We start from the raw sequence: 16,812 nt of genomic DNA, 5'->3' as shown, positions 1-16,812 counted from the left end.
AACGACACACGCCAAAAAGAATGGTATAACAGCCAGGCGTGGTGGCGCATGCCTGTAATCCCAGCAGTTCGGGAGGCTGAGATAGGAGGATCTCGAGTTCAAAGCCAGCCTCAACAATGGCGAGGCACTAAGCAACTTAGTGAGACCCTGTCTCCAAAGAAAACACAAAATAAGGCTGGGGATGTGGCTCAGTGGTCAAGGGCCCCAGAGTTCAATCATTGGTACCAAAAGCATAAATTAATTAATTAATTAAGTAAGTAAGTAAGTAAAAAAGGATTGTATAACAAAAGCCAACAGTGACAAAGAAGAATTGTTGCTATATATATTACTTGAGTAACCCTATCAGTACAATAAGGAAGAAATTCAAGTTCTATAATAATAGTTACTAACATTGTACCCTAAGGTATGTATTAAGAATTCAGGGGGCTAAAATTGTGGCTCAGTGGTAGATCGCTTGCCTAGCATGTGTGAGGCACTGGGTTCAATTCTCAGCACCACATATAAATAAATAAATAATAAAAATAAAAGGTCCATTGACAACCAATAAAATAAATAAATAAAAATAAATAAATAAATAAATAAATAAAAATTAAAAAAAAAGAATTCAGTAATAAGGGGGAAGGAAGTGGTGGTACTCAAAAGAGATACTGGCCAAATTATATTGCGTGCATGTACTAATATTTAACAACAAATTCCACTATTATATACAACTATAAAGCACCAATAGAAAATGTGCAGGGAAAAATATCAATACCAGTTTTTTTTTAAATGCAACATTCATTTCCTTAATGGTTTGTGCTTTTTATGTCTGGTTTAAGAAATTTTCCCCATAAACAAAGTTATTAAAGACATTTTTCTACAAAACAAAAAGAATTCAATAGTAAGTATTGCTTCACAATATCTCTTTGAATGATGTAGAACTAGCAACACAATTTTATAGATAAAGACCAGGCCTGACAGGAAAAGAGGCTAACAAAATAGTCATTCAGAAACCAAGTTTGGTTTTAGGATCATTTTCATTGTTTATTTTTTATGAAGAAATTCTGCTGTGATAAGATATTCCATTTTAAAATTTCTATTTCTTCTGGCTTATGCCTTCCTAAGTGCTGGGAGGATTATAATGCATACTTAGTCTGATAATGTTGACATTCAGTATGTTCTTTTGCACTGGTCTAGTGTCATCATGTACAAACAAGGCTTAGGCCATCTAATTCAATAACAAGATAATCTAAACTACTGTGCCTTAAAAGCACTGTATTCAAAGTCCATTTTTCAGGCTGGGGTAGGTCAGTGGTAGAGTGCTTGCCCAGTACGTGTGAAGCACTGGGTTTAATCCTCAGCACCACATAAAAATAAATAAACAAAAAAGGTATTTTGTTCATCTACAACTAAAACAGATAGCTATACATATATATGTAAATATATTTTAAAAATAAATAAATAAAACAAAGTCCATTTTCTCTTTTCTTTTTTGGCATGATAGGTATACACTGGTAATAAAAAAATAAATACTGGATTACAGATCTCTGTGCTTTGTAATGTGGCAAGCACCAGTATGAAGCAATGAAAGTATCATATATAATCTTAGTCACAAATTTTCAACTGTGGCTGTAGTGACAAAGCAGCCATAAACAACACATACACAGACAAATGAGTGTGGTTATGTTCTATAAAATTTTACTTACAAAGAAATTTGAATTTTATATAATTTTCATGTAAACTGAAAATATTAAAAAAGAAGGTTCTTTTTTTTTTGTACTGGAGATTGAGCCCAGGGCTACTTAACTGCTGAGCCACATGCCTAGCCCTTTCTATTTTTAATTTTGAGATAGGGTCTCACTAAATTGCTTAGGGCCTCACTAAATTACTAAGGCTGGCCTTGAACTTGTGATCCTCCTACCTCAGCCCTCTGAGTCACTGGGATTACAGGAGTAAGCCACCACTCCCAGCTCAAAAGAAGATACTTAAGATAATCACAGGCACCTCATGTAGTCTTCAGAAAGTTCTTCTATAACTTGAACTTTGTCTTTAACCATTGAACACTTAGAATGTTGATGCTCAAAATGTAAAATACCAATGTATTCTTCCTTGGGCACACCATATAAGATATAGCAGTCTTTTTTAGACATTTTCCTATTGATTTTAAATCACCATCACCATATAAAAGAGAAAAAAGGAGCTGGGGATAGCTCACTGGCAGAGTGCTGCTTGCCTAGCATGCACAAGACCCTAGGTTTAATCCCCAACACCAAAAATGAAGAAGGAAAAAAAAAGAAAACCCCCTAACCCATACTCTGAGAACATATATTTTAGTTCAGTATGACATTAAGAGTAATAAAAAGCATAAATATGTAAGTATTTATGTACTTTTAAAATATAAATCTATAAATATACAACCACAATATGCCAAGATTCCATGTTCCAATATTTTTAAATTGAAAATTAGATTTTTTTTCTTTTCCTTCCTTCATTTTTGGTTTATTTTTACTTTGAAATGGGATCTCTCTATGTACAGGATGGTCTGGAACTCCTGGGCTCAAACAGTTCTCCTGCCTCAGCCTCTGAAGTGCTCAGCTTCCCAAGTAGGTCTTGCCACCACACTTAGCTGCTTCTTTTCCTTTTTAAAGAGGAATTCGTGGAAGAAACAAAACTTATTTAGCATCAGGGTTAGAAATGTAGTAGTCTTTACTGCCAAATGTCAGTGTGTCTGCTTCTATCCCAGTGTTAGAAGTAATTTCCTAACAATTCTAGTCAATTGCATTTATTTTATCTCCTTCTTTTTTTTGCGGTGCTGGGGATTGAACCCAGGGCCTGTGCTTGTGAGACCAGCACTCTACCAACTGAGCTATATCCCCAGCCCCTATCTCATTCATTTTTAAAAGTTGTTTTTTTTTTTTCATTTGCAGTACTGGGGATTGAATTCAGGAGTGCTCTACCACTGAGGTACATTCCCTTCCCTTTTTTAAAATTTGATTCTCCTGCCAGTCTCCTTAGTTTCTGGGATCACAGGTATGTGCCGTCACACCCAGTGAGAGTAACTTACTTTTTAAAATTTATATTATTATTATTTTGCTACTGGAGATTAAACCCACTGAGTAACATCCCCATCCCTTTTTATATTTTATTTTGAGACAAGGGCTCACCAAATTGCTGAGGCTGGCCTTGAACTTGCAATCCTCCTACCTCAGCCTCTGTCCGACCTCAGCATCTGGAGTTGCTGAGATTACAGACACGCGCCACAATACCCTGCAAGAGTAACTTACTTTAATGTGATGTACACCATTCACTTTTCCAATCTGCTGTTCAATGGTCCAAACACAGGAATTGCATGTCATTCCTTCAATAGAGATGGTAACAGAATTCACACCCATACTTGGATCCATTTTGATTTCTCTTTACATTCCTGTTGGAAACAATAAACTTATTAATTTTAATGATGAAAATATCTTTGCTCAACTTTTCCCCCATGTCCCCAATTGAAAATGTGCCAGTAATAAAACATAGCCAACATTCTTTCTACTTTCTTAGGCAAATGTTTTCTTCACCTCCGATGAGATAAAGGAAAACTGTTTCTATGGTCAAGTTAACCAAAAAAGAAATGCACAATATTTAAATAAATGTAACTAGCTTTTACAGATTGCTTTCCTGATTTCTAAACATTTTCCGTACACAATCTCATTTAATATTGAAAGTAGAATAAAAAACTAATCAAAAAATGCCAGAAGTCTTTACAATTGCCAACAAGTTCCTACATGATTTCTAATTCTTGCCAACCTCAAATTAACCTCTCTGACCTCCTCTCCTACCACTCAACAAATCTTTCTCTTGTGTCATAGTTGTTCCTCATGCCTGGATGACTACCACCTCACAGATTTTTCTTTTACTATTCCCTTGGTTTCAGATTTTCTCTTAGATAACTGCTTAGCTAACTTCCTTATAACCAAGTCTTCTTTTAAAAAATATTTTTGTTGTAGATGGAACACAATACTTTTATATTATTTATTTATGTAGTGCTGAGGATCAAACCCAGTGCCTCACACATGCTAGGCAAGTGCTCTACCAATGAACCACAACCCCAGCCCTCCTTCAAGTCTTTGATCTAATCTAAACTCCTTCCTTCCTTTCCTCCCTCCCTTCCTCTCCTCTCCTCTCCTCTCTTCTCCTTCCTTCCTTCCTTCCTTCCCTCCCTTTCTTTTTTTGGAACTGGGGATTGAACTCAGTATTTTATCACTGAGCTACATACTCAGTGCCCCCCTCCCTTTTTGAGTGTGAGTCAGGGTCTTCCTAAATTCCTTAGGGCCTCACTAAATTGCTGAGACTGGACTTGAATGCACTACCCTCCTGCTACAGCCTCCTGAGTCATGAGGAACCCCATCCAGCTAACCCAACCTTATTGAACCCTATGTAGACCACACTATTTATTGCAACCTACATTCCTTCCACATACACATAACCTGATTCTCCTTACCTCTGCTTTAATTTTTGTCATAGAACTTACCACTTTCTAACATATTCCATAATTTGTTTATTTACTCTGTTTATTGTCTGTCTTCTTGTGGTAGTTTGAAAGTGTTAGTAAGCAGGGCACCGTGGCACATGCCTGTAATCCCAGTAACTCAGCAAGTTCAAGGCTAACCTCAACAATTTAGGGAGGTCCTCAGCAACTTAGTGAGACGCTGCCTCAAGATAGGAAATAAAAAGGGCTGGGTGTGTGTGTGTGTGTGTGTGTGTGTGTAGTCTCTTTAAACTTTGAGATGTAATTTACAAGCTAAAAAAAAACTACCTAAAAGGTATTACAGTTCAGTAGTGTTCATTGTATTCTCAAAAATGTGCAACTATAATGACTACATAATTGCAGAACATTTTTTTACCCCCAAAAGAAATCCCATGCCCATTTAGCAATTGCTTCCCATTCCCCTCTATTCACAGCTGCTGGTAAATACTACTTTACTTTCTACTTCTATAGCTTTGCCCATACTGGTCATTTCATATAAATGGATTCATTCAATATGTGTCCTTTTATGTCTAGATTCATTCACTTAACATGTTTTCAAAGCATATTGAAAAACTGAATGCACTGGTCTTGATTCTTTTCATTGGTCTTGATACTGTTCATTGAAGTACAAAAGCTTTTAATTTTCCTAAATTCTAATTTATTTATTTTCAGCTGATGAACATTTGGGTTGTTTCTATTTGGGGCCATTATGAATAATTATGCCATAAACATTCTTGTACAAATTGTGTTTTCATTTTCCTCAGGAAGTACCTATGAGTGGACTTGTTGGGTCTTATAATAACTCTGTGCGTAACTGAGGAAAGGCAACACTGTTTTCCAAGGCAGCTGCATCATTTTATATTCTCACAAGCAGTGTATTAGGATTCCAATTTCTCTACCTCCTCACCAACATTATTATTATTTGACATTTTTATTCTGAACATCCTAGTGGGTATGAAGTGGTATTTCATTGTAGTGTGCATTCATATTTCCTAATCACAAGTGACATCAAGCATTTTTCATGAGCTTATTGACTATCTGCATATCACTGAAGAAATGTTTTGGGTTTTGGGGGTGCTGGGGCTTGAATCCAGGGTCTCACACATACTAAGAACAAGCTCTGCCACTGAGCTACATCTTAGCCCCCTGAAAAATGTTTATTCAAGTCCTTTACCCATTTTTATAGTGTTATTCATTTTTTGATGTTGAGTTGCAAGAGTTCTTTTTTCTTTTTGTTTGTTTTTAAGGTACTGCAGATTGAAAATAATAGCATTCTACCACTGAGCTACATTGCCAGAATTTTTTAATTGAGACAAGGTCTCATTAAGTTGAAATCCTCCTGCCTCTGTCTCCATAGTAGCTGATATTACAGGAATGTACCAGTACACCCAGCAAAATGGTTCTTGATTGTTTTGCAGTATGCAGGAGTCAAACCCAAGACTTCAAACATGCTAGGCAAGTGCTCTACCACAGAACTATGAAAGTTCTTTATATATTCTATATATTAAACCCTGATCAGATATATGACTTTGAAATATTTTCTCCTATTCTGAGAGTTTTTCCCACTCTCTTGATAGTATTCTGTTATACAAATCTTTTCAATTCTGAAGAATTCCAATTTATCTATTTTTTCTTTTGCTGTCTCCATTTTTTTTTTTTGACAGCACTGGGGATTAAACTGAGGGCCTTCTGCATGATAGGCAAGTGTTCCACCACTGACCTACATCACTAGCCCTCCATTCATTTCTGAAATAAAAATGTCTTAGAAAAGCTAAGAGAAAAATTCATCCCTAGGCCCATTATTCTTGGTCTGAATTTTAACCAGCATTACCTCGGGAACAATTATTATTTTTAATGTGACTTGATCTAAAATAGTGTCATAGTTATTGATATATATGAAAAATAACAATCCCCAAGACAAAAAGGGAAAAACAACCCTCAGGGGAAAAGCAGGACAATGGGATGGGGGGGTAACAAGGAGCTCTGGGCTCTGGACGTTCATTCCCCCTTTCCCAGAAACAATGGGTTTTGAATTTTTGCAACTGTTTTCTGATTTGGGCTTTGAATTACACAACTGTTTCCCCTGACTGCCCATCTGACACATTTTGCAAATGATTTAAATCCTGTTATGAATCAAATCTCACTTATTATGAATCAAAACTCACTCAAACCTATGAATCAAATGTCACTCAAACCCTATAAGAAATCAGACCCCTCCTGTAATCAGTTGCCATTTTCTCTCCTGAAAATATGCCATTCTGCTGCTTAATAAAGTAAGTGTGCTGATTCATTAAGGTCTGTTCCTTGTTTAAGTCATTTTTGCTTTTAGTTATTAGTCTGTTTATACTATTTACTTTTAAAGTTATGGCTAGGAGCTGGGATTGTGGCTCAGTGGTAGAGCACTTGCCTAGCACCAATGAAGCACTAGGTTCGATCCTCAGCACCACATAAAAAAACTGAACAAAATAAAGATATTGTGTTCATCTACAACTAAAAATATAAAGGAAGTGAAGTTATGGCTATGGCAATTCCAAATGTAATACTTACCAATTCAGTTATGTTCACTGGTTCTTCTTAAGAAACTATTGTTAAAGTATTGCCTATTTTTACACAAAGACTTATATTATTTATTCAATATAGAAATACATTTTGTCTACTTTTTGGTGCTAATGTTTTGAAGCAGCCGTAAAGGGGAAAAAAAAGTCACAACCTTTAATGAGCCACACTGGCAAAGATTTTTACCTTTTGGTATCTATGATTTGCAAACAATCTACATATAAAAATAAGTTATCATTGCTCTGAGAAACTCCATCTTCTTTCCTCTAGCCAGAGCAGCTACTACCTTTAGAACAAATCTGAATCTTGACTGAATTTTTTTTTTTTGGTACCAGGGTTAGAACCCAGGAGTACTTAACCACTGAGCCACATCCCCAGCCCTTTTTAAAAAAGTATTTTTAGTTGTAGATAGGCACAATACCTTTATTTTATTTATTTATTTTTATGTGGTGCTAAGGATTGAACCCAGTGCCTCACATGTGCTAGGCAAGTGCTCCACCACCAAGCCACAACCTCAGCCCCCCCAGCCCTTTTTTATATTTTATTTAGAGACAGGGTATTGCTGAGTTGCGTAGGGCCTTGAACTTGTGATCCTCCTGCCTCAGCCTCCTGAGCCCCTGAGATTATAGGCATGTGCCACCAATTTGAGTGAATCTTAAGAGGAATAATGGAAAAAATAGTAAGATGGAATTAGTTTAAGGGAACTAAAACTAACTAGTTAAAAAAATTTTCTGGGCTGGGGAGATAGCTCAGTCAGTAGAGTGCTTGCCATGCAAGCACAAGGCCCTGGGTTCAATCCCCAGCACCACGGGGAAAAAAAAAAAAAACTACTCTGCCTGAACTTTCTAATGCACAAAATTTCATGATTTAAAGATTATTTGTTAATCAGTATCTTCCTGTTTTCCTGAATTAAAAAAAACTTCAATAATACTTACAAATCAAAATAGTATAATGAACATCTACATATCTTCTCATTAACTCAACAGTTGTTAAGATTCTGCTATATTTGTTCTATTCTTTCTAAACTACTTTAATATAATTTTTAGAAACCATGATGCTTCACCATGCATTTCCAAAGAATAAGGATTATTACATAATCACAATACCATTATCACAGGTAAAAAATTAACAATTACACATTACATAATATTCTTTCTCTATTTAGATTTTCCCAAATGACTCAAGAGCAGTCTTTGTAGCTTTTATTTTTCCCAAATCAGGATACAGACAAGGTTCACACATTTCATTTGTTTGTTATTTTTTTTTTTTGGTCCCATTTAATCTAGAAGAGCTCCCTTCGTATCTCTACCCTCTACAAAGTAACTTAAGAATCCTGGTCAGTTGTTTTGACAGCCATTGCATCTTCTTTTTAAATATTTCTATTTTGGGGGGTGGGGGTTGTGGCTCAGTGGTAGATCGCTTGCCTAGAATGTGTGAGGCACTGGGTTCAATTCTCAGCACCACATAAAAATAAATGAATAAAAGGTCTATCAACATCTTCAAAAATATTAAAAAAACCATCTTATAAAAATTTCTATTTTTAACTGACACATAATAATTGTACACACTTATGGGGTACCAGGCTATATGTAAATACATGCGTATTATATATAATATTCAAAACAAATAGGCTATCCATATCTTCAAACATTTAAAATATTTTTGTGGTGAGAATACTCAAAATCCTTTCTTCCTGTTGGGTGTGGTGTCACATGACTGTAATCCCAGCAACTCAGGAGGCCAAGACCACAAGTTTAAGGTCAGCCTCAGCAACTTAGCAAGACCCTGTCTCAAAATAAAAATAATAATAAAAAAATACAAAAAGACCTGGGAATGTAGCTCAGTGATAAAGCACCCTAGGTACAACCCCCAGTAACACACACACGCACCCTTTCTTGTCTTTTTGAAGTCTACATTAACTATAATTACCCTACTGTGCAACAGAACAAACTCTTCTTTGACAGGTGATTGACCTTTGGAATTACATTCCCTGATATATCAGGTCATTTACTACAAAAGAACAAAGCCTAGATAAGACAGAATAGGCAGGTAATTTTGAGCAAAAGATACTTAGGACAAAGAGAATAGGATTAGTTCCAGTGTAGAGTTCAGGGTTTGGGACCTAAGGCAAATGTGGAGGGGTCTCTGGGAAGCAGTATGAGAGTATGAACAGGGAAGCAGATAACTTAAAAAACAAACATCTTATCAAAATTTTACCCAGGATAGGTCCTTTGCCTTTTAAAAAGAAGGCAGTTTTCTTTTGTAGCACAAGACTGCTACTTGCCTACAAGACAGAGTACACAGAATGCTCCAATATTTTATAAATCCAATAAGGTTTATGAAGGCTGATCAAGGAACATTACCAAATTGTTTATGGGAAAATGTCAAGTTCAGATAACAGAACTTGTAACAAATTTTTAGAATCTAGTACATTCTGCAGATCAAGGTTAGTTTGCCTCATTAGTTAGAAATATAAAACTGAAATACAGCTGGGCATGGTGGCACACACCTGTAATCCCAGCAACTTGGGAGGCTGAGGCAGGAGGACCACAAGTTCGAAACCATCCTTAGCAATATAGTGAGGCCCTGAGCAAATTAGTGAGACATTGTCTCTAAATAAAAATCAAAAGGGCAGAGGATATAGCTCAGTGTTAAAGTGCCACCAGGTTCAATCACCAATACCACACACAAAAAAAGACTGAAATACAGTTGTAGCTGGGTATTATAGGGTATTGGTTCCAGGACACCCCACAAATACTGAAATCCATGAATGTTCAAGTCCCTTATATAAAATGACATAGTATTTGCTTTAATCTGTGCACTTCTCCCATATACTTCAAATCATCTCTAGATTATTCATAATATCTAATATAAAGTAAATGTTACATAAATAGTTGTTATATTGTATCGTTTAGAGAAAAATGACAAAAAAGGCTGCACATGTTCAGTATAAACACAATCATCAACTTACCTACGTTTTTGATCCACTGTTGGTTAAATCTATGGACATGGAACACTCACATGGAGGACTGACTGCAAAGTTTTATTATGGGGTATGAGCTATATCAAACTACTAGATTAACTCCTAGGTTTACTGAGAAACTGAGAGAAACTAGTTAAGCAGAAAGACACTTTTAAAATACCTGGATATACTGAGGAGGACAAAATATCTGAACACAAAATGAAAGTCACATTGATACAGTCACTTTTCCCACTACATACTTATATAAGCATGCCAACTTACCTATAAGTACATATGTATTTCCTTTTCTTCCATAATTCACCTGCATTGTTTTTTTCAAACCTCTGTTTAAATTGAACCTTACACACAAAACCTCAGAATTCAACCTTACTCTTTCTATTCTGTTACATGTATATACACTTCTAATTGATTTTATAATATGTCATGTCCCTCTTTTTACATTTTAAAGGTCTTAAAGATAGATACAAAACCAGAAACATTTACTGTACACCCCCACCCACTGCAAAATGACTAAAAGTAAAATGACTCAAAACAGAGAACGAACATAAACAATTTCATGTGGTATGGAAAAAAATGCAGGCTTTGGGAAATCACAATATCAAAGAGAGAAATTTGGTATACAGCTATTAATAATGAGTGACTCTGAGAAGAACAGCATCCAACATCACTGAGGGAAATAACTTCTAGTTATTAAAGTATTTTTAGCCACTCCCTAAACACAGATGGTAATCACCATCATTAATACCATTTTTAGGAGGAAGAACAATATTATGACTAAATCACCATCTCTGGTTTGGAAACAAACTGCAGAAGTTGAGTAAACATGGCACATACAGTCTGATTGCTCAAAATCACTTCTTAAAACTGATCACACCAGCATAAACATCATTTTTAAATTTCCCTAAAATAATTAGTCCTCACAATTTGGGGAAGGTTTCTGGATTCTTATTGATTTATCACACAGTAAAATTTAATTTCTTTTTTGGATACAATTTTATCTGGATAATTCTGGGTCCTTATGATAATCAAGGAAATAAAAATGAAAATCACAATTGAATGTCACTTACCCCCATCGGCTAAATAAAAACATCAAAATCTTACAACCAGATCATTCTTATTATTAGTGTGAATGAGTACAATTATGGAGCCTGACAATATCTGGTGGAAGTGAAGATATGAATACAGAACTTGACATTTTACTCCTCAGCATTTTACCTCAGAGATGACCTCACACATATGCTTAAGGAAACATGAACAAAGGGGTGCTACCGGCATTTAGTGGGTAGAGTCCAAGGACATTGCTAAAAAATCCTAAGGTGGACCAGAAAATTCCACACGACAAAGAATTATCTGGCCCCCAAATGTCAACAGAAGTGAGACTGAAAAACCCTGAACAAAAGGCATGAGTAGCAACAAGGATAAATCCCACAAACATAGATGAGGAAAATAAGTTTCAGAAGGATACAAAAGTTGAAAACCATTTAAAAATGACTTAAGTTGATTTCTGCATGTACACATATGTAGTAGCATTAGTCAAAATATAAAAATGTTAACAGTAATGATAAATTCCAAATTCAGGAGCTGGGAGAGGGAGAAGAGAATACAACTGTTAAGGAGCACAAAAGGAAAATTTAACTACACTGGTGTTTAACTTTGGATAGTGGACACACAGGTATGTTATAGGGCTCCCTGTGTTTTTATAGGTAGAAATTATTCAGTATAATAATCTTTTAAAAGAGAAAAACAGGTCATTTTAAGTGGAAATAAGGAAGAAAAATATAGGGACTATGTAGGAATTAAGAGAATAGTTACCATCCAGGTACGGTGGCGCATGCCTGTAAACAACCCAGCAACTTAGAAGCACTAACTGTAGCATTATAGGCAGTCTCTGATTTATCTACAGATTGTATCTAACAAACTTGAATTGGGCGATTGTTTTGATGAGGAAAAAAGTATTCCAAGCACCAGAGTATCTTCTTAGAATCTAAGACTACTGTACCAAGTCCACATTTAACCCCTAACATGGTTAAATGAGATAATGACAGTTGCCTTGTCTGAAGTCAGAAAAAACTTTATGCACATCAAAAATATGTCACCTCCACCCCCAGTCTATTATTGACATGGCAGCAGTTGCTCAGGCACTTGTGGAAAGATACAAAGATACCTCAGGAATATTTCTTATTTTCTGAGCAAACTATTTTTCAAGCATTCTCTCCACATTACTCCCACCTTTGCCTGGTTTTACGTTATGGCTTTTGCGAACACTGCCCTTTAAGTTAATCCTTTTGAGGCTATTGTTAGCTCTGGACTCATGCTTGAATTGGCTCTATGAGCGTGGGCATGTCTGAGCTTTAACTTCCTTTATTTTAAAAGGAGGTCACCATACTATTTATGAAGCAGGATTGTTATGAGCTTCATGTACATAAAAATTTTGTCAACTATGCAATGCTACAGGAATCTGAAGTATCTGTATTATCATAGGACAATTTCTTTGTAGAAATGTGTGACTAGCCTAGGAGTCACAGAGTGGCTTATAAAGCCCATTGCCTTTTTAAAGTTTCAATGTTCTGTGCTTTTTTGACCTTATCAATATTTCTTATTATTTACTCCTTATCTTTTAGGAATGGTCAAATGAAAAGAACAATTATGTTTTAAAAACATACACCTGTCTACTCCAGCTGTTTCATCTGGAATCTTAGTCTTCTGTTTATATAATAACAGTTGTCTGATAAAAGAAAGCAGTGTTTTGAAAACAGGTTAAGTAATAGGATTAATTTCATTTTAAAAGCATATTAACTTTTTAAAAAATAACGCATCATACAAAAAATACATAGAAGCTGATGCTTTCCTATTTGTTTTCATTTTAGAGGTAGTGGTGATTTTAAAGAAAAGCAAATGGATAAGAAAAATTAAATGGATTTGGAAATATTATATAGATACCACAAAGGCAACTAGTTCTGTGTTGCTTGCATTGATGGAAACAATCCATTTACTGAACAAAGCAGACATGTTTTTATAGTCCTGGTATAAATAGAAGTGGGTGACTTGGAATGTTTTATGTTTGTTTTATCATCAGTCTCACTGAATTATTTCAGTTTTGGTCTCTCTCCCTCTCTCTCTCTCCCCACCTCCTCCCTCCCCACCCCCTCTTTTGTAACACTGGGGATTGAACCCAGGACCTCATGTATCCTTGCCAAGTGCTCACCCATTGAGGTACATCCCCAGCCCTTTTTGTTTTCTGAAGTAAGGAAAATGTGTTGGAATTAGATTACAGTAATGATTACATGAGCCTGTGAATATATTAAAACTTAATGAATTTGATACTTCTGTGGTGCTGAGGATGAAGCCCAGGGCCTCAGAAATATTAGGCAAGTGATCTACCAGTGAGTAATAATATCACCAGTCCCAACTACAACATCTTTTTTTTTTTTTTTTTTTGCAGTGCTGGGGATTGAACCCAGGGCCTTGTGCTTGCAAGGCAAGCACTCTTCCAACTAAGCTATATCCCCAGCCCTATAGCTGTCTTTATAAGGAAAAATCCATCTATAATTTAGTTCAAAGACAAAAGAGTAAACCAAACCCTGATGCAACAACTGTAAATATTTAACCATTTATATAGAGTAAGTTGAAAAAACACTTGTTTTACATTTTCTAAAACTGGTTAAGAACTAGGCTGGAAATGACAACTTTGACCAAATATTTTGTGTATCTCATTGATTTTATAAAAGCCAACACTACAATGATAATTATGCTAACTACCCAACAGACATTAAAATGTCTTTATGACTTTTAATTATTAAAAAGTCTTATACTAGATTGGGGTTACATAGCTCAGTGGTGGAGTGCTTACCTAGCACAGGTGAGGCACTGGGTTCAATCCTCAACACCATGTAAAAATAAATAAATAAAATAAAGGTATTGTGTCTATCTACAACTAAAAATATTTTTTTGGGGGGTGCTGGGGATCGAACCCACGGCCTTGTGCTTACAAGGCAAGCACTCTACCGACTGAGCTATCTCCCCAGCCCCCTAAAAATATTTTTTTAAAAAAAGTCTTGGAGCTGGGGTTGTGGCTCAGTGGTAGAGCACTTGCCTAGTATGTGTGAAGCACTGGGTTAGATTCTCAGCACCACATATAAATAATAAAATAAAGGTCCATCGACATCTAAAAAAAAAGAAAAAGAATATCCTTTATTGAAAAAAAGTCTTATACTCCTGGGCACAGTGGCACATGCCTGTAATCCCAGCATCTTGGGAGGCTGAGGCAGGATTGTGAGTTCAAAGCCAGTCTCAACAACTTAACAAGGCCCTAAGCAATTTAGCAAGACCCTATCTCAAAATAAAAATTAAAGAAGGACTGGGGATATAGTTAAGTGCCCCTGGGTTCAATGGCTGGTGCCAAAAAAGTATTATACTAAGGTAAGAAATAACTTGATTAATAAATGGGCCAATGATCTTATCAGACACCTCAATAAACAAATAACCCAATCAATAAATGGGCTAAGGAACTGAACAGACACTTAGCAGAAGAAATACAATTGATCAACAAATATATGAAAAAACATTCAACATCTCCAGCAATTAGAGAAATGCAAATCAAAACTAAAATTTCATCTCACTCCAGTCAGAATGGCAATTATCAAGAATACAAGCAACAATAAATGTTGGTGAGGATGTGGGGAAAAAGGTACACTCACACATTGCTGGTGGGACTGCAGATTGGTGCAATCACTTTGGAAAGCAGTATGGAGATTCCTCAGAAAACTTGGAATGGAACCACCATTTGACCCAGCTCTCCCACTCCTAGGTTTATACCCAAAGGACTTAAAATCAGCATACTACAGTGACACAGCCACATCAATGTTTACAGCAGCTCAACTTACAATAGCTAAACTATGGAACCCACCTAGGTGTCCTTCAACAAATGAATGGATAAAGAAACTGTGGTATATATACACAATGGAATATTACTTAGCCTTAAAAAAGAATGAAATGATAGCATTATGCTGGTAAATGAATGGAGCTTGAGAATATCATGCTAAGCAAAATAAGCCAATCCCAAAAACCAAAGGCTGAATGTTTTCTCTGATATGTGGATGCTAATGCACAATAAGCGGTGGGGTGGAGTCTAGCAAAGAACAGAGTAACTTTGGATTAGGTAGAGGGGAGTGAAGGGAGGGTAGGGGAATGGGGTTAAGAAGGATAGTAGAATGCATCTGACATTAGTACCCTAGGTACATATATGACTATATGATCAGTGTGATTCCACATCATGTGCAACCAGAAGAATGAGAAGTTGTCCTCCATTTATATATGATGTGTCAAAATGCATTCTACTGTCATGTATAACTAATTAGAACAAATAACAAATAAGTAAATAAATAAAAGATGGTAAATTGGCATATGAAAAGATACCCCAAATCATAGGAAATGCAAATTAAAACAACAATGAGATACCATTGCACACCTATTAGAATGGAACAAATCCGGAGTCATGACAACGTCAAATACTGGAGAGGACATGCAGCAACAGGAACTCTTTCATTGCTGTTGGGAATGCAAAATGGTACAGCCACTGTGGAAGACAGCTGAGTAGTTTCTTATAAAACTAAACATACTCCTACCGTACAATCTTGCAATCTTATGGTATTTACCCAGTGGAGCTGAAAACATGTCCTCACCAAAACCAGCACACAGATGTTTATAGCAATTGTACTCTCAATTGCTAAAAACTGGAAGCAATCAAGATGCCCTTCAGTAGGTGAACTCATAAACTATGAAACAGCCAGACAACAGAATACTACTCAGCACTAAAATAAATGTGCTATCAAACTATGAACAGACATGAAAAAATTGTAAATGAAGCAAGGAGTGGTGGTGCATGCCTGTAATCCTAGCTACTTCGGAGGCTGAGGCAGAAGGATCACAAGTTTGAGGCCAGCCTTGGGAATTTAGTGAGACCCTATTTCAAAATAAAAAAGTAAAGAGCAAGGATTTGGTTTAGTGGTAGAGTGCTCTTGGATTCAGTACCAGGGGAAAAAAAGAAAAGATTCAGAAATTCGCATTACTAAGTGAAAGAAGCCAGCCTAAAAAGGGTACATACTGTATAATTCCATCTCCATGATATTCTGAAAATGGCAAAACTCTGTAGAACAGTAAAAAGATGAATGGTTGTTGGGGATTTGGGAAGAGGAAGAATAGGCAGAACACAGTGGATATGGGGGGCAGTAAAAATACTGTGTACATACTATAATAATGTATACATATTATTAAAAATAATATAAATAACCCTAATATAAACTATACTACACATATGTGGGACAGAGAGTCTATGGGAAATCTCTGTACCCTCTGATCAATTTTGTTGTGAACTTAAAATTCATCTAAAATTAAGTCTAGGGTTGGGGCTGTAACTCAATGTTAAACATTTGCCTAGCTTGTGTTGAGGCTCTGGGTTTGATCACAGAACCACCAAAAAGTAGTCTACTTTTTTAAAAAAAAGTCTTGTACTGGTCAGAATAGACAAAAATATTCTTACAACAGAAGAGAAAGTTCTAAAAACAGGCATATGTGTACACATAAGAATTTAGTATACAACAAGGGCAGTATTTCAAATAAACTGGGGAAATCAGTAAGTAGTACTGGGATAATACACTAATCATTTGAGGTGAACATTTTGATTCTGATATCAAGATCTAAAATTTCAATGGAGTTAGTTAAAGCCCAAAGTATAAAAAAAGATAGAATACACTACAAAGATATAAAAGTGACTATTAAC

The 16,812-nt window shown here is 35.8% G+C and overlaps 1 protein-coding gene across 1 annotated transcript in view; it reads right to left on the bottom strand.

Moving 5' to 3' along the window:
- Positions 1-16,812, bottom strand: part of Atp7a (ATPase copper transporting alpha) — a 143,648-nt gene that overhangs the window by 60,417 nt on the left and 66,419 nt on the right. The window contains 1 exon segment of the mRNA XM_047536050.1: positions 3,264-3,403. Within this exon segment, the coding sequence (XP_047392006.1) occupies positions 3,264-3,383 (120 nt within the window). The 5' untranslated portion in view covers positions 3,384-3,403.

Source organism: Sciurus carolinensis, chromosome X, assembly GCF_902686445.1.
Source record: "Sciurus carolinensis chromosome X, mSciCar1.2, whole genome shotgun sequence".
In the NCBI taxonomy this organism is placed as follows: Eukaryota; Metazoa; Chordata; class Mammalia; order Rodentia; family Sciuridae; genus Sciurus; species Sciurus carolinensis.
The sequence above is the reverse complement of the archived record's forward strand: the minus strand, read 5'-3'. Positions and strand labels throughout refer to the sequence as shown.